The sequence below is a fragment of the Solea senegalensis genome, linkage group LG18 (genome assembly GCF_019176455.1).
Source record: "Solea senegalensis isolate Sse05_10M linkage group LG18, IFAPA_SoseM_1, whole genome shotgun sequence".
Classification (NCBI taxonomy): Eukaryota; Metazoa; Chordata; class Actinopteri; order Pleuronectiformes; family Soleidae; genus Solea; species Solea senegalensis.
Window position 1 is genome coordinate 3,587,678 of NC_058041.1, and position 19,105 is coordinate 3,606,782.

General features: G+C 39.7%; 1 protein-coding gene across 1 annotated transcript; it reads left to right on the top strand.

The window, feature by feature from the left end:
- The first annotated feature begins 1,060 nt into the window (after positions 1-1,060).
- LOC122759697 (SAP30 binding protein) lies at positions 1,061-18,254 on the top strand. Its single transcript, XM_044014716.1, has 10 exons — positions 1,061-1,200; positions 2,988-3,097; positions 3,719-3,763; positions 7,506-7,545; positions 11,830-11,918; positions 13,793-13,884; positions 14,023-14,135; positions 14,218-14,276; positions 15,422-15,512; positions 16,977-18,254. The coding sequence occupies exons 1-10, from the start codon at positions 1,107-1,109 to the stop codon at positions 17,153-17,155; spliced, it is 912 nt and encodes a 303-aa protein (XP_043870651.1). The 5' UTR covers positions 1,061-1,106; the 3' UTR covers positions 17,156-18,254.
- The last annotated feature ends 851 nt before the right edge of the window (positions 18,255-19,105 follow it).

Sequence of the window (19,105 nt, forward strand, 5' to 3'; positions counted from 1 at the left end):
TTAGAGCTTTTCTCTGGTTTCTCACCCCCTATGTGTAGTGAGTGTGGGCAGCAGTATCTCACAGGGTCACCGGATGACTGGATGAAAAGGTTCCTATGTCGGATGCATCAGGAGCCGTGGGCAGTGGGCGGCGCGGTGGTCATAGGAGTGTTTGTGCTGGGAACTCTGTCTCTGGTCATCTTTGCTCTGGTTTATGGATGCTGCCGCAGCCCAGCAGGACACAAGCAGGGGAGAAAGAAGTCAAGGAAGCAAGGAGTGATCTAGATGTGTGACCCCCTGACCCACGTTCTATTCTTTGTTGACAAGATGGAGAATTTTTGGGGTTAGTTTTGGACTGGAATTATCATTGCAACATATGAAAAAAGAAATTGTAAGTGTAAGTTGTATGTCGTATATAAGTACAGTATGAGTTTGGTGAGATATTGATTTCTCCAATAAAATGTGTCACTAAATCAGAATTTGTTTGCTGTTTGATCTGCTTCATACGGTGTAGTTTTTTCTTTGAGTAATAATTAGTAAACACAAATCTGACTGACCAGATTTTGTTTCAGTCTGAACCTGTGATCTGGTGACAGTAACTGTAACATTTTAAGAATGACCTGCTTTACACTACAGTTCTACCATTCAGCCATTCACACACTTCCACATGGGGTTAAGTGTCTTGTTCGAGGACACATATAGACTAGCAGAGTGAGGAATTGAACCCACAACCTTCGAGTTGAAAGATAATTCACCCGACCAATGAGCCACCATGGCTCAATCCTTACTTTACACTTTTTAATACTTTTCCTTCCAAAACGTTAGCACATTTCTATATCAGAAAATGACTTTTAAAACTTTTACTTAAGTAATATAAAGTATATATAAGTAATATTATAAATAATGACTTCAAGTAATTTTCTGTTAAGATACTTGTACTTTTACTCAAGTATCCCTTGGCCTTTTAGGTACTTTATACAACAATGTTTTATCGTCTGTGGAGCCACGGTTCCGGTACAAGACCACATAAACTACATTTCCCTGTGCTGCTCATCGGCGTATGCGCAGTAGTACACCTCCGTGACGTTATTATTCTGCGTCCAGGCGTTTATGCGACGCATGTAGCAATGGCGGGCGCTAGAAAGAGTGCTCAACTTTCCTCTTTGGTAGACTATGGGGGCGACACAGATCCCGACTCTGACCCTGAATCAGATGAGACAGGTAATTTATGTCATGTTTTGTTTGTTTTTCATAGTATCATTATGATAAAACACTGTTTACCGCGAGCTTGCGGTTGCTAACGTCAAGTAGTAAGCTAGCTAACCTAGCGGGTTTAATTCACCGGAGGCCTTTCTTTTTGTTTGTTGCCATGTTTACTCTCGCCATGGGTGTAAAAACGTTAATGTGTTGTCAGTTGAAAGTAACTTATGCTCCAGTTTGAATGTTGATAATGTTATTGGAGCATCCTCACAGTGTTTGTTTATATTTATACGTTAACGTATCAGAATGAACGTCGGTCCTCGCAGTTTCGTCCACCTCCAGTCAAGTCAGTTGTAACTATAGCACAAAGTTACAATTTTTACAGTCTGTGACACCCTGTGGCATTAGACCCTTACATCGAGTGAGGGAAAAGAAATCCTCAAAAGGAAAATACATGGGAGAAACCTCAGGAAGGGATCCATGTACAGAAACAAGTGCACCAGATTACAAACAATGCATCACATTTACAAAGAGTAGAGACACACAAAATACAGAAATATAAAGTGTAGATAAATAGTGGGAATTTTAACAGAAGATAATGAGGTGGAAATCACTATGCATGTATGGTCCACGATACCTATAATATCCCAGTACAACAATTCTGTGATAATCAATATATTGCCAGCCGATCATATTGCGATACATCACAATATCTGACTAACTGAAGAAAATGAAACGTTTGGTTAAAAGTGCAGGATTACAAAATTTTTTTCACAACATGGAGAACAAAGTGCATCAAGTCTATGAATTGAACATGGATGGAGCAATCCTATAACGACAATAGAGGATAGTTATTTCAATTTCACTTTACTGGAACACATCCAGAAAATATGTTTGCAGTTTTTTGTTTAAAAAAAAAAATTCTGAAAAAAAAGTGTCAAAGCTGTCAAGTATTTAGTGTGATCTACCCTTACACTTGAGCTGAACAAAGACACAGCTCCGTTAATACTGGAGTTGAACCTTAATTAATGTAACTGGTAATTCCTGTGTTTGTCCTACTATTTCATTTAAAGAAATATCTGCTGGAAAAAAACGTCTATTACGCCAGGTTTATTCAAGACATGCTTGAGCATTATATACACATGTTGCATGAGTTAAACTCATTGACAGCTCGCTAAAAATAAGACCAGCTTTAAGTCGCATCTCTTCATTCCAAATTCCAATGATCACAGAATTTGACTGACAGAAAAAACAACAGAGCTGGTGGTGCCTAAACTTTTGCACAGTACTGTGTATATTTATGCATATATATATATATATATATATATATATATATATATATATATATATATATATATATATATATATATATATATGTATGTATGTATGTATGTGTGTGTGTGTGTGTATATATGTTTAACACTGTAACATACAGTAGTTGTTCACCACAGATTTAATTTCTGATGAGTTACACACAATTTAAAAATATAGATTTGACTTGCCTTGTCAACTTGCCTAAAAACTTGAATGTTTTTAGGTCTCAAGTCCTAATAGAGCTCTATATTAACTCTTTATGTCTTCTTTCAAATGTCTCGGTTATGGAGCAGTCAGTTTGATGTTAGATAATCAGCTAGAAAATAAACAAATTCTAAAAAGAATGGGCTTGATTTCAAGGTCATAATATATGGCGTGTGGTCTATTTTTTGGTCTTGATCTTGCCTTATTTCCTTATCACCTACCACTGTTGCTGTCTCCCTTTTGTAGTTACCTGACTGTGTCCCTCTTCATTTCTTTTTGTCTGTCACCAGGAGGTCATGTTGGGGCACTGGTGTATCACTATAATGAGGATGACCTGAACCGAACAGAGGATCTAGATGACAAGGACTATGGCGATGAAGAAAGTAGAGAAAGCAACTCGGTTAGTATTTAAGAAAGTTTTCATTTTTACAGAACCACTGACAACTTGGTGTTTGGCATTTTTTTAGTGATAGAGTTTAGAGTGCAGCGTGGGTGTGTTTTTTGAGAGACATTGCAGTAGATGCAATGTGAGCAGACTGATGGGGTTAAAACAATGTCTGAGTTGCATTACATTTACGATCAGGGGTAAAAAAACACAAAAAACCAGGAAATCAGAATGTTTGCACAGGTTGGTCGGCTTTCATGCCTGACAATGCTTTTTTATTGCTCGGTGGCTACTGCAAAGCCTTGATACACGTCCAAACATAAAAAAGAGTACATTTTGTTATCATCTCTCTCATTTCTGATGTGTGACCCACCATTGCACACAAGAAAACGCCTTAAAATTACATCTAAGGTTATGGTTGTGCCAATTAAAACAAAAAATAGTGTAACAATATTTTAATCAAAGAAAAATGGATCAATCTTGGGCTCCAGACAACAGAATTGTAAAGCTTGAACCCTTTTGCAGTCCATTGTTGGGTGGTGGTTGTCATCTATCGTGTTCCGCTGCTTCTTTCAACCCCCTTGTCTGTCCCTTTGTCCCTTATGACGTTAACCCCCTGCATTTCTGTTTTTATAGGAAATGGAAGAATCTGACGAGGGGAGGGACGCAGATGATGTTGAGGTATTTGGACACCCGCCTGGTGTGGGATCGATTAGAATGGGAAACTGAATAAACTTGATTCAATTCTCATTTCTGTCACTAACAAAAAAAACAGTAGCTCTTTTAAAACCCCATTCACCACTTGCAATGAAAAAGCATGTGCACTAGATGGTGCTGTGGTTTAACAAATGCCCAATGTCCAAATAACAAATGAGAAACTTCATGTAGATGAGATCAGGTCAGTGGCTTGGACAGTTTGTTCCAAGTTGCTGGACCGAAACATTTTCATGTGTCTTGAACCTCGTCTGGAGTGAAGTGCAGGACCAACAGTGGTGCTCGTCAGAGCGAGCTGCTTGGACCTGCACGGTTGTACCATACTAACCCCACCCTGTGTGTGTGTGTTTGTGAGCTGGACAGCATGCCAGCTCTCTTCTGCTGTGTTGTTTGGCACAGGTCACTAATGTGAGAGTGAGTCACAAACCCAACAAGCAGAAACAGTTTAAGTGCAGGATGAAGCTTTGGTTTTTACAGTCTCTGACTGATCCCATTTTTCATAAAGTCTCATAGGAAGTTGTGATATGGCGTGTGATGATTTCACAACAGTGAAGTCAAGGAAACAATAATTTTTTTACCTTTCATAACACCTTTTAATAACTATTGTTTTCTAAATTTCTGTGATTGTTGACTGACTCGTGTCATACAATTATGTTTCTGACCTATAGCAGCAGAGAAATGCTCATAGATTTGGCAGTTTATGCAATAAGAGTGAAAATAATTGTCACGTCTTATTCAGTTTTCCACTTAATTGTTATTATTCCTTTTGAGGGCTACATGTCACGCTAACCAACGTGATCAGGATTCACAATGTCCTGGTATTATTTGACTTCTAAATTTGATTTAATGCTGATTCAGTTGCCGATTTTTCAGTCACGATCCCAATTCTGCTTGGATATGAAAGATTCTCAGATAATAAAATAACCTTTGTCTCGATCTTTATTTTAAGTTTTTAAAGGAAAAATGAAACCTGCCATTTGCCTTGAGGTTTGGTTGGCAGTGTCTTCAGTGGAGTTGTCGAGTTGTAATTATGAAATCAAGTTTTTAAACACAGCCTTAGTAATTGCACTTTACTGTTTGATGATGGCAGAGCGGTTGAGTTCTCAATTCATCTTTATCAGTCTGTTGGTGAGTGAGTAAACTGGCTGGTTGGTCATTCAGACTTTGATCCGGACCAAATGATCTAGGGCTGCTATGATTCATGGATTATTAATCTATTTCTACATTAAAGGCATTAAACTAACTTTGCAAATATTTCTTTGCTCCATATTACAAAACATTTAAACTTTGGTTTCTTGGACAAAATATTTTCTTATATTTTGAGGCACCAGACCTCTAATTGATGATTCGAGAAAATAATCAACAGATTAAACAATCCAACCGTCAGTTTTTATTGATTGTTTCATCCCTAAAATGTCTTTGTTTTGCTGTTAAATGATGATCTTGGTTTTTCCAGAGTAACATCTTGCTTCTTACACTGTCATTTATATCAGAACTGGATTTCTTCATGGGAAAAGGGGCAACAAGTGTCTCCCAGAACTTCACCAACTGTGATAAACAGATACTTCAGTTGTGTGCCGAGTATCTTCTTTTATAAAAGCACTTGCCTTTTTTTTCTTTTCAAACGAAGCCTTTCCAGATGCCTCCGGTGTAACAAAACCATCTGCCATGTCAGGTTAGATTACTCTGGAATAGGACACAGATGTTTGAGCTCACTGGTGGAGAAGAATTAATAATTTCTGACCAACTCTTGTACCTTTTCCGCTGCCATCATCGGGTCACAGTTTGGCTTTTCCTGTTTATGACCAAGTACTAGTCTCATGAGCATGTTGGCATATTTAGGTTAGCCTTTGTGGTGCTGGATGAAAATGAGGCAGAGGTTCACAATCTAATCTACTAATTTTGCATTTGTTATGCATTAATAAACTAAATAAAATGTTTGTTAAGGAGCATCTCTCACCCGTGAAAATGTGAAAACTAGAGCTGCAACTATCGATCATTTTCATGATTAATCGAGTACTCGTTAAGTCCATAAAATGTCAGAAAACGTTAAAAAATGTTGATCAATCGATTATCAAAATAGTTGACGATTAATTTAGAGTAATAGTTTCAGCTCTCGTGAAAACGTGGACATGTGGAGTAGGGTCGTCTGTAGAGTGTAGCATAACAGACCTACAACAATCCTGCAAATCTGGGTTTTTTTCATTCTGTTGACACAGTATTAGAGGTGTATGAATGGTGATTTTCTGTATTTATTTGAGGATAAGTTGTGAGTTTGCATTAGTTGATTCACATTTCCATAACTGCAGTTAAACATCACACAGAGAGAATGATCTGGCGAGGCGAGGCGAGGCGAGTAGAGCCGATGGAAATGCACCATAGCATTTCCATCGGAACCACCCGCTTTGTTGTTTTATGTATGTCAAATTGTGTGATCATTGCCATTTGGATTGGAATGATTGCTTAGGTATGTCGTGAATAAAGCTGGCATATTAGACCTGGACAAAAATGAGTACCAATAACGTTAATAGGGGTTCCACTCCAGTTCCATTCGAGAGCCAGGGTCGTGCTATTTAAGTATAAGTAATCACTCTGAATACTTGACCATTTAACCTGTAGAAGCTGTTTTATTTTTAGTGTTTTTATTGGATGTGTTCCAATGAAGTGATGATGATACTGCATGATCATCATAGCATTGCTAATCGAAAGGTGGTCAAAAAACATTGCGCAGGGCTGTAGGATTTTTCTTATCCTGTAAACAACAGCTTGTCACAAAGACACTTAAACCACTTAATCTACCACACTTGTACTAAATGTTACTTTATTAGTTTTGTTTAATTCCTCCTAGTATTGCCAGGTTTCATTTAAAGCAGCTTAGACTTTGAATTACAGGAAATACAGGTTAATGCCAGTTCTGTTTAAAAAAAAAAAAAAGAGCTGCAGCACTGGACACTGCTAGTGCTGCAGCTCCTTTGCATAGTGTGACCTCTGACACTACTGTGAGGAGGGCAGCCAAATGGGCAAAGAAACCTTCGTTGCAGAATCAGTGAAATGATCTCGAATTCGTTGGCTGTGTCTCAAACTGCAGGTGAAATGGTATTTACTTGGATTTGTGTCGACAGGCTCCACTGTGCCTCTCTGTCCTCCATTTCAGGACAATTCTTTGATGTCTCTGTGCAGTTGCTAGGTGACAATGTGATTCCTGTGAATAACGGCACTGTTCGTGTGTGTTGGACCTGTGTTTTGCCCACATTGCTGGCACAACGGGCGGCATATTTTAGAGGTTGTACATGTCTCCTCCTCCTCATCCTGCTGCTGCTGAGCCGGAGCATTCACTGAAGACTACCTAGATTTACTGTTCTGATGTTTGTGCTTCTTAGAAACTATTCCCCTGTCTGCTTCTTCTATTCTGTGCTCTCTGCTGCTGCTTTTACAGCTGTGATTTGTGGTGTTTCAAGAACTAATGGAATGAAGCTTTGTTTCCAGCTTTTCCTCACCTCGGGTTCTGACTGTTGGGACAGTTTTACCACACTTATAAATACCCTGTAATTTATAATTTATAACCCAAGCTGAGACCATGGTCAACAATTATATCATCTTTATCTGTCGGTGAATAGTTTGTTACTCCTACATAAAGGAAACCTAAATACTTTGTTTATCTTTCTTTTCTCTCTCTCCTCATCTACCCCCCTCCTTGACTTATTTACAGATGTCGGAAGCAGAAAAAAAAGACCCCAATGAGCTTGTTGGTGAGTACATACACTCTCTCTTTCTCTCTCTCTCTCTCGCTCTCTCAAACACACAGACACACAACCAACTCTTAAAGGTCAAAGCTGGTGCTTGTCCTCAAATGATTTTCATGAAAATACCGAAGCCAGCAATGAATTCACCCTTTTAATAAATGTGTCCTAAGATATATAACCTTCATCTGTGCCCAGAAACCATGAAATCACTGAGCCACACTACTGCACCCGCAGACATGGTCATTAATTTGAATGTACATGGTCGGTCTTATACATTTAATTCTTCGTAATGTGAGTTATTTATAATAATTCATTCCAGGCGTTCTTGTCCTGGCTTGTTTTTCCATATAAATATTAAATAAATATTAAATAAATATTTGCCCATAATGCACATTTGATACTTGAGGGTATTATTCAACTACACTGTCACACAACTTTTCTTAAAAAATTGACCCACACTAACGATACACTATTTTGTGATGCATCATTCTTTATAGGTGACAGTAGGCTTAAGGCTTAATGTCAAAGACGGAGGAAGTCACTACAAATTAGCTTTAAATTTGTATATAATAACAACATTTATGAATGATTTGTGGAAAAATGTAATGTCAATTTTTCCCCCCTGAACTTTTAACAAAAGCTGCTGTTCAGTATTCTTTGTGTAAAAGATTTAAAATGACTACAAAACTACAGTTTTTGATCCTTGCTTGATGCAATTATTGTATCATTTCCAATTCAACCGTGTTTATTGTACTTTGAATAAATACAATGAATTGTTCAGTCCTAATACAAATGAAGAGTAGCTTGATGATTTTGTGCACAATAAAACATGTGTATATCAGAGTATAATAAATGATCAGGCTTTAACTTGTCATCGTGTAAGATGGGTGTTACGGCGCTGAGTGTATGAATCACTTACTAGCCCCTGGTGAGTTATAAAGGCCAGTGGAAGGTGGGTTATGAAGTGCTAACCAGTGGTTAATGAGTAATGACTGACCTGTACAGGTGTGTTTGTGAATAAGAGGACTTTTATATCCTACAGGAAGTGAGTGATACAGGGAGCGGCCTTTTTATGCACCAGCATGTTGGATCACAAACTGTTGATAGTGAAGTTTTCTTGCCCGCTGTATGGTTATATGCGGCGCTAAATGTTTACATAGGTTGCAAAAGTAAAAAAAATAAAATAAGATCAAGACTGCCTTATTTAAAGTCTATGAAGGAGTATTATGGCCAGCCAAAAAAAAAAAAGCCAGGCGAACAAAAACAAAAAACTGCAGAGGCTTGACCACGTACCACAACAGAGCGACAAGCGACTGACGGCTCCATGGCAGCAGCTGGCCAGACGTGGAGTGTGAACGTGATTTTGTGGTGCGGTAGTGTCTGCGTCTCAGACACCGCGTCTATCTGAGCTCCACACCGACAGGATCAAGCAACTTGATCAGTTGCCTTATTGTATCTTGTGATACAACATACCCTCTCTGGATCGCATACAGGTGCAACCATTGGTACCCTGCATCTGCCCCGTTCCAAGTTTCCGGCACAGTCTCTTCAATGTCCTAATACTTATCACCACACCGTGTTCATGAGCCAAAAGAGAGAGAATTTCCTTATTGTTATAGCCGATTCTGAAGAACCACTTAATCGGCAGCCATCGGCAGCCATGGCCATCAACTATAGTACTTTGATATTTTCAAAATTAATTTATCTTTATGCCTGACTTTTTTTTTTCTTGTGCCAGATTTTTTTTTTTTGGGCTGGCCCTAATACTCCTTCGTAAAAGTCTGATGGCCCAAGAAATCTTTTAATCGCACAGATTTTCCACCTGATGGACACCATTGCTCCATCAGGCCCAGCATAGCACATGATGAATTCTGTTAGCTGTGATCACCCACCAAATAAGACTCAGAATACTTTATTAATCCCTGGGGGGGAAATTGTTTGATTAACAAATTAAAGATTATATTTCTGGAAAGTGGAAAATTTCACACACACAGCATCGTCTGCAAGCAACATGTTAATTGGTGGTTGTTCAATGGTCATAAGGGAAGACTGACCACTGAGAAAACAAAAGTTCAACAAGTTCATCATATTCAACATCTTGTTTGATCATATAACAGATGTTGTAGCACTTCAGTGACTTCATATCATACTTAGCAAATCTCCAAATTAAATTGGTGACATATGGAAGAAGGTTGACAAACCCAAGCTTAATAATTTATTCCTAAAAACTAATATTTATATTTATTACCACATGATGGCCCATCTGCAGTAGCTTCACAGCCCACCAGGGGGCCTTTGCCTACACTTTGGGAGTCATTGCTATAGAGCAAGCTGACGGCTTGAAAGAAAATGAAATTGTTGCTTTTCTTTTTTTTATTAAATCCTTGCATGCTGTCATTGTGCAGTAACCTCCACCTCCTCCACTGTAGAGGCATCTGCAGCTGTAGCCGATCTGCTCACAGCCTCCATCCTAACATCGGTGCACTGTAGTGGCACAGAGTGTGAGTCACAGCTCGGGCCCTGGACTCTTGACATTCCTGCAGCGGAGCTCGTCTCCTCTGTGTCGTCTGTCAGTAAATGTCACAGTGCATCTGGCAAAAGGGCCTCTTGTCAGCAGGCTGAAGACGGCCCTTTGTCTTTCCACTGAAGGGAAAGACTGTCTGTCCACAAAGACCCTCAGGGCACAGATTGTGACTTTGTGACTCGGGGCCTGTTTTTTAGGAAGTCCAAATGGAAACTTTGAGCATAATCTCTTTCTCTGTCCGTCTTTCCCATGTTCTTCCTGACTGTTCTACATAAGATGAATTTCAAACAGGGATATTTATTCCCAACTGCCACTGCGGAGGCTGTAGTGTCTTTTATTTTGGTGTTTTAAATTAGAGTTTATCCCACAAGCATCGAGTAAATCTCCCCCCTTGTCAAGAGCAGATCATTGGGCTTTAACAATGCTAAACCCTTGTTGCAGCCGCAGTGTGTAATTGGCTGTGACAGTGTTTGTGCGATAGAGAGAGAGAGTTTACCGAAACACCAGTGACTCATCAGACTTGTCTTGTCAGGTTTTCATTGTTTGCGGCTGCTACGGTGTTTTCTGTGATTTAAAATAGAGGTTGTACAAACTAGTTACATGCCCGTTTATTCTGCATGTCAATGTAAAGCTGCATACCGGACCTGCTTAGTTTAACTAATGTGTCTAGTCAACAAAGGCAGTGGCGAGCTCCTCCTCGGTGTGGGTGGTAAACAAAGTGGAGCAAGTGGAGCATGACTTTTCAGACGGATCAGGGTGAATTTGTGCTCCTGACGAAAACTGTAAAGATTCTGAAGAGAGGAACTGCTGTGGCACAGTTGCAGATGCCATCACCCTGTGTCAGTGATATGTATGCCTAGAGAAATAATTCAACCTGAGCAAGAATTCCACATTGTTAGTGTTTGAGATGATACTTGGTTGCAGATGGTGACTCAAGGAATGCTGAAGTTAATGCACCACAATCAGCAGAAGCCTTCCTGAGAACTATTGGAAATCAAAACCTCAAGTGAAGGCTGTTGACACCATTTGTTTCACACTTTGCAAATGTGGAATTTTCCTTTTTGGTTTTGTAAGATGAAATGTTGAGCAGGTCCAAGAAGAGAACAGAGTGATCTGCTCTTGTCCAGTCAGGTTTTTACTTGTAGAGGATCTGCAGACTCGTATGCGCACGCACGCACGCACAGAGCAAACTGCTTGCAGCACACATGCAGAGTATGATTGACTGTCGAATGACTCGCAGGACTGTCTGTCTGACTGGGATACAGAGTGACACTGAAGAATGCCTGGCCCGAAGTCAGTAAAAGCACAGAGAGCAAAACAAGGGAGGATCCCAAGGGAGGGAAGGAGGCAGTGGGGTGGTGGTGGTGGTGGGGGTGGGGGCGGGAGGAAAGTGGAGCCTCCCTTCTTCTTACAAGCCCCAACAGCAGCCACGCCCTGCCCTGCCCTGCCCTGATCAGAACATGCACTCCTCATACCATGCTGCCCTATAAAACCCAATGGCACCCACACAGTATTGTGATAAACAGCAGGATGCTCAGGAATTCGCCTACAATGTTTGCCCAACTAATACACACACACTGAACCTTTTGTTTCATGTTCTCCAGTTTATATCCATATCCAAACCTCTCTCTCAAGTCTTATCTACTCAATTAGCTCAAACGCAAAAGTGTTTTTGTTTGCAGGTTCTGACTTGATTTTCTGCAGGTTAAGACTTGCAAGCACATACGTATGTGGGCTTACGTTTACGTCTCTTGTCTTCTCACCAGCTCTATTCTCAGAGAAGGTGAGGAGCATGTCGCCTGATGAGATCAGGATCCCCCCGGAACCTCCTGGACGCTGCTCCAGCCAACTACAGGTAGACACTCCTCCACTGTCGTAATACATTTCCCCATCAAGATGTATATAAATCTGCAGCTGCTCTCAGCTCGTGCAAGCTGTTTTTTTAATGTGGCCACATTGGTGCCTGCTAACCAGACACATGTCAAGGGTTTGTGGGGGTTTGTGAGCTAGATGGAATTGCCTGGTTCCAGCATGTCATGTTTTAGCAAGTCCGTTGGCTCATTTTTTTCATGCTGAATAAACATTTTCCATGTTGCGCATTCATCCCACTAAAATGAACACTCATCATCATCATCTCCTAAAGGAACAAATTGGTTTCATAAGCACATGTACACTCTGTACTCCTCTTTTCAAACTGTTTTGCAGTGCAGAATTTTTAAGGTCAAGGTCAAGTGTTGAAAAATTTCACTTTGAACAGCAACCTCGACCTCAGTGTAAGGCAAATCATCAAGGTGGCACTGCATCCAAGTGAATAATTAACAATTTTCACTTGTTCCCTCTGGGCTCAGAAAATAAATTCCCGTAGCTGCATAAATCCTGAGACTCACCCCTGTAATTAAAGCAGCACACGGTGTCGTCTCCTGCGAGTGTGGAATCACCAGCGCTGCTCTTGTCTATTCATACGCTTCAGTTAACTCCACTGTGAGGAGCCCAGGCAGGTCAGGGCACACAGCCGACTTAAGTAAGTGAACAGCTCAGCAGTCTCCCCTCTGGGCTGACAACCACCACCACCAACACCACCTTCCCTCACCCCACCTATTTACCAGATGAACAGCTAATGAATCACGTCAAACCAGGCCTAGATAATATCCCAGCCCTCGGGCTGTGGACACACGCTTGCATTTAGAAAGCAATTGAAACATATTTTTACAGCTACTTGGCGTTTTTTTGTGCAATTTCGCCCACTACTCAGTTGCATCCGTTGTGTGTCAGTTTCTAAAAACCTCTTAAATGTGAGTTGTGACGTCAGGATGAGAACATCCCACCTGCTGCTAGTTCATTCAGCTCAGACCGAGATTGAGTTTTCAAGAAAACCAACCTTTGTGAAAGAAAACCAAGCCACAATAGGATATATGTTGGTCTTTACATGAAGTGAATTTGATGCAGATAAACTTATTTATTTATGTTAATCTTCATAAAATTTGTACAATTTGAAAATGAAATAAGATCTAACCACTACAAAGACTGCAAGTGTGTTATTTGACATTTCTAACTAGATCCTGTTACTGGTTTTACACTGAATGCTGGTTTGAGGTAAAGCTCAAGAAATGTCGAAAGTGTGAAGAAGAAGAAACGGGGAGGTAAATGATGTAGAATTAAATATTTGGAAATCGTTTTTGCAAACCTTTTACTTTAAACAAATTTTATATAGTAACTTTTTAACATACAATCTCATCTTATGTCTTCAGTTTCCTGTCAAAATCAACAACAAATCCTTAAATGGGAAGTAAACGCAGTTAAGTTGTTCAGTGGGATTTTGTGAGTATGTTTGTTTACATGATAGATTACGTTTTAACTGAGCAGATCTTTTGCCTAAACCCAAGCAAATGCAGCAAGCAAGAGCAGAAATTACTTTTTGACAGGATAATGAGTCGATATTATCTCAGGACAAATATCCTCTTTCGTCTCGCTCCACTTTTGGCCTCATTTATCACCGTCCTGCTTACATCTGCCAGCTCCCTGTGGCATTGTTGAGCCTGGTTGTCAAATATTTCCCAGTGGCATCAACAGACACTTAATATACAATGGCCCCTTTCACACACGACCACGGACTCAGCAGTATAGATACTCAACACTGATGGCCTGTTCTGCCAAATGTGAAGAGTTAAAGCAGAGTTGTTTCTTCTCAACCTGCTCTTCATTCAAATTGTGTTGTTTGTTTGCTTGCAGGAGAAGATCCACAAGCTGTATGAGAGGAAGCTCCACGGAGATTTCGACATAAACAACCACATCCAGCAAAAGAAAGAGTTTAGAAACCCAAGGTATCATCACTCCCAAATCAAACAAACAAACACACGCACATGATACCACACGTAAACGCTAATTAACGGGTTAACAGGACTTAATTTTCTCTGTCCACAGACAAAAATGTCTTATCAGATTTTTTTTCTTTCTTTCAGTATTTACGAGAAGCTCATTCAGTTCTGTGGTATAGATGAACTTGGAACCAACTACCCTAAAGATATGTTTGATCCTCATGGCTGGTCAGAAGACTCCTATTATGAATCTCTGGGTGAGCTGCTGTTTTTTCGTATCTTCTTCACAGTTCTGTGTGTTTCCAGCTCCACACTCACTTTTTTTTCTCTCCCTTACAGCTAAAGCCCAGAAAGTGGAAATGGACAAACTGGAGAAAGCCAAGAAGGAGCGGACAAAGGTGAGGCTCAGATTTTAGGAAAGTGGATTATTCTGCTGACGCTTCTCTTCTGAGTTGCGTCAGGGGGGCAAGTCTCCACCAGCTGCACTTATTTTCTACCGCGTGTCCTTCATCACACACATGCACAAACAAACACTGCCAAGTGCTGCTCCTGTGTCAGCAGCACAGGCCGAGGCCAGTGCCACTCTACACCTGAGCCTGTGTTTGGCACCACCGTGTTTCCAGGTGAACACAAACAGCTCAAAAGAGAGTGCTGAGCTATTTTTTGCTCCTGTTATTTCTCCTCCTCGAAACGATCGTTGCGAGGTGAATAACACGGTGTCAGGTGTTAGAAACATGCACACGTGGTCTGAGAACATCGTGACACATGCTGCTCTTATCAGACGCTGCAGCTGCAGCATCGCTTAGACAGTGGACTTGAATGAACATGCACATTACAGAAGCCGCTTAGTGAAATGTACTCGGTGGTATGCGGGGAGAGCAGTGCAAGAATGAAACCAGACGGCGTGTCTTTCCCTTCACTCAATTCAAATCAAATCCGATATACTTTATTTTCACCACAGAGAAGTCTTTTCTCTGGCAAAAGGGCAGAATGGTCCAGTATAAGTCACAGAATATAAATAGCAAATGTGTGTATATATATATGTGTGTGTATATATATATATGTGTGTGTGTATATATATATATATATATATTTGACAATGGCTCAATATGATATAGTTCTACTAGGTAATAATTTTGGATGAAAAGATTTAGAATTAACAAGGAGCATAAGAAACAGAGGTACAGTTTTTAAAAATAGAGAGCAACAAAGTGAATATGTTTTGGTTCGACTGTTGAGTATCAAACCTACACAAAGACGGTGCCAACCAATCGCACTGTGCAGCAAAATAGGAATGTGTGTTTTACTGCAAAGATGTAGATGACAGAGTATGAATCAGGCGTACGCCCCGCTCGCCAGCTTAAACACACACCACAAATACTGTTGATATGCCCTCAAGGACCAACCACCCCCTTAGATCCTCAATCTTATTTGCAGCTTGTCCTGGTTATTAACAATAAAACATACACGCCAAACAGTATCAGCAGTATTGATTTAAAAGAATAATAAATAAAACCTTAATAATATTCTGTGTTTGTCTTAGATTGAGTTTGTCACGGGCACGAAGAAGGGCGCCAACCCCTCCAACACGTCAGCATCCACCACCAGCAACAGCACCAACACCACAGCCACAGGTAAAACAACCACCATAGCAAGACTAATGCTTCATGTTGTGTTTGTGTTTGGAAAAGTCAATGTTACTGGGTCAAAACTCTTTAACATTTACACAACACTTCCAGCAAAGGCACAAGTGTGAACTGAATGCTGTCGCACAGCCTGTCAGCTAACTGTGAGCTTGTTATTTATAGCTCCTTAATCCTGAAATATTTGACTAAATAAGCAACATTCCCATTTTTCAGTTGGGGAAACAAAATGTAGATGTGATTTATGACGAGTTTAACTTCCCTCATCAGGACTCTGGGTGTGGTGTGAGCAACAGCTTGACAGCATATATATATATATATATATAAATATAAATGAGCCGACAGCTGTCGTCCACATTTTGGAGGAGATGTCGCTAAGCTGGTGCACATAAATACAAACACAGCCACTAGGAAAAGAGAGAAATACAGAAATATTATCCAGGATAATAGAAAGTGTGTAGATGTGGGACTCCTATCACACATACTAACAAACTGGAATATGTTTTCAGGACTTTAAAGATGCCACAGACACTCAGACAAACTCAGGGTTTTAAAATCATCACCTGATAATCATCATTTCACATTTTTCTGATTGTGTTCTTCTCTGTTATTGTTGTTGCCACCAAGCATTTTAAACTCTATCAATAACAGTCACATTTTACTGTTGAATGTTTACATATGTTTGAATGCCGGCTAAACATTTTTCATAGTGTGGTTCATTAGTTCATTCGTCAGATTTTGAGAAATTTGGTTTAGTGCAATTTCAGGCGGACTAACATGTTAACATGTCTTTTAAAAGTCTTTTTTCCTAGTGTCATGTAAACATACTGAATGTTAATTTCAGTAAAGCCTAATGTGATTATCCTGAATGCTTTTTATTCAATTCTGTGTGAGTATGAGTAAATCAGTAGCTATGTTTACATGGACACAAATAATCCGAACAAAAATATATCCTACACGCGTGCCAATTGGAAAATTCTGATCCGATAAAGCCCATTCGGAAACTAGTTTTATTCCAAAGGAGAGTGCTGGTATATGCCGATTGTCACTCAGATCTGTGTTCATATGAACAGTCGATCGGATCGTGACTTCCTGATTTAGTGTCTGATCTCATTAGTGTTTTGTTACTGCTGTATTTTCACTCCTAAAATTAAACTGGACAGTGAGGGCACGAGCAGACTTCTTCTTCTGCTTCCACTTCTGGACAATTAGTCAAAATGGAATCAGATAATTAAATTTTGCGTCCGCGTAAACGGCGTAAATCTTTTCACCTGTAAATTGTGAACATGGCTACTGTCAATGGATGTAAATACCAGGTCTGAATGTAGATCAGTGGAGTAAAACCTCTGGCATGAGTGTGTACAGCAAACATCTGCATGCACACGTGTTGTATGTTGTGCACAAGTCAAACGTGCCGCGCCGTGAATTCACTCACATTTTCACTCTCCCCATCAGAAGCCCAGAAGCGGAAAAGCAAGTGGGACTCTGCGATCCCCGTGACCCTGGCCCAGCCCACCCTCATCACCACCACCGCCAACCTGCCCGCCGTCGTCTCGGTGACCACCACCGCCAGCGGCACCAAAACCACAGTCATCTCCGCGGTCGGCACCATCCTGAAGAAAGCAAAGCAGTGAACGCGTTTCCTTTTTTAAGTAAGACGCCCATTTCACACACATGAGAACAAGCAGAGCGTGGACAAATGGACATGATGGACACGTGTCATTTTCAGAAGCCACATACAAACCCTGCTACACATGGACTGAGACTTAACTGCCTTTTATCTCTGGGATTGTTTCTGCACTGTAGCATCACTAAATCTGATGATGCGTGTCCATCTCATTTCTTTTCTTTTTACCGTAGTGTCACCATGAACATGACATTGACCAAATGAGGAAAAAAAGGATCCAAAAACACACCGTCAAAGAAATATCTGAATTATGTTTATTTTTATATCCATAGTACTGGTACAGTATTTTCACCCCACCCTCAGCTGTGAGTCCATCATTTTATTGTTCTTCAGCTTTTTGTTTCCCCCCGTCAGCAGGTCGTCTCAGCTCTGAAGATTTTTTTTACACTTGTACATACGGTATGTATTGATGGCGAATAAATGGTTTCAGTTAGATTAATTGTCTTTTTTTCTATTTTGGGGTTGAATTCAAATAAATTATTTAGGGCTGCAACGTGTGCTTATTTTCAAACTCAATTGATTTATGTTTCCAAAACCTTTGAAATGATGGTGTTCTCAAATGTCATGTTTTGTCTACAAATTAATTTTCTTGTTATATGGAGCAAAGTATCAAAATATTTGAAACTTTCAACCCCTAAAATTATTAGAATTTGTGGGAATCTGCTGATACCAGACACAGAAGGACAATGGCCCATGTTGGTATGTTACAAGGCTCAAGTTCATACATTCCACTTTTATATTGCAATTTCCCCATTACAATTTCAAAACTTTGTTTCTTTTCTTATTTGGAGGATAAATTTAAAGTTTGGCTCCACATCTCCAGAGAGGCCCGGGTGTGATCTAGGCCCCAGCAGAGTTCAAGGATGCTCCAAGACAGACTGTGATAAAAAGATGAGTCATACGGCTGAATCATACTCACACAGTCATGCATCTGGTACTTTGAATGAGCACATGTCAGCTTCCGTCTTATATCGCAACATGTTTCTGCAGAACCTGGAATTCAAATATGGTACATTTGGAAAAGAAAAATAAATTCTTCATCTAGACATCTGTCTGACTTCTGATGTGCTTCTCAGGTGGCAAATACTCAACTGACATTAGAGAATGTAATGTGTGATGAACTTAAAGGAAAATATCTAATCTGACACTAGAAAACCACCATGCTGTATTTTAATGAAAAAAAAAAAGGTTTTAAATAATGTAAAATTCATAAACATCGCTCTTTTTTTTAGTATTTGTACAGAATATTAATGTATCAAACTGTAATGTTATTCACACTCCTGTTTACTCACTGTTTTCTTTCAAAATGGCAGCTATGAAAAAGGTACTTTTGTACATTAAGAATCACACTTAACCTTTTCCACTTTAGAGCAATATACCTTCAATAATATAATTGATAGGTAAATAAATCAATATGTCATTGTGGAATGTGATCTGAAAAGTACCATAAGATGAACAGTTTTTTATATGCTGTCTATAATGGACTAATAATGAGCCGTAGCAATAAAGTAAGTTCTTGTGTCATGGATTTCGTGTGCCAACGCGCTCCGAGTTAAAACATAATTGGAATGTTCATCTGAGATTTTTAAATATGTAACGCTACAATTGACTTATTACTTATTAGCTTTCATCAAAATACCTTTTATTAGACTACATTCACATGATTCATCTCACTGTGATGAAGTCCACATCTGTGCAGGTGTGAATTGAGTCCATGAGCCACACCCATGTCCTTACTGAACAGGAAATGACTTTCTTTCTTTTTTAATGTTGACACGTAATATGGGTGTTTATGCAATCATGAGCAAATGTAAAAGTATTTTAAATATGAAATATTCCCTGCAGGTACGTTCAAGTCCGTATGGTAGCGATTGGTAAGTACATTAACACTCACAGT

What these genes read in the sequence shown, in the direction of transcription:
- LOC122759697 (XM_044014716.1), top strand. Translation starts at nt 1,107, where the DNA reads ATGGCGGGCGCTAGAAAGAGTGCTCAACTTTCCTCTTTGGTAGACTAT. An exon ending in AAAGTAGAGAAAGCAACTCG is followed by an intron (nt 3,098 to 3,718) that starts GTTAGTATTTAA and finishes CTGTTTTTATAG; the next exon opens with GAAATGGAAGAATCTGACGA. An exon ending in AAAGAGTTTAGAAACCCAAG is followed by an intron (nt 13,885 to 14,022) that starts GTATCATCACTC and finishes TCTTTCTTTCAG; the next exon opens with TATTTACGAGAAGCTCATTC.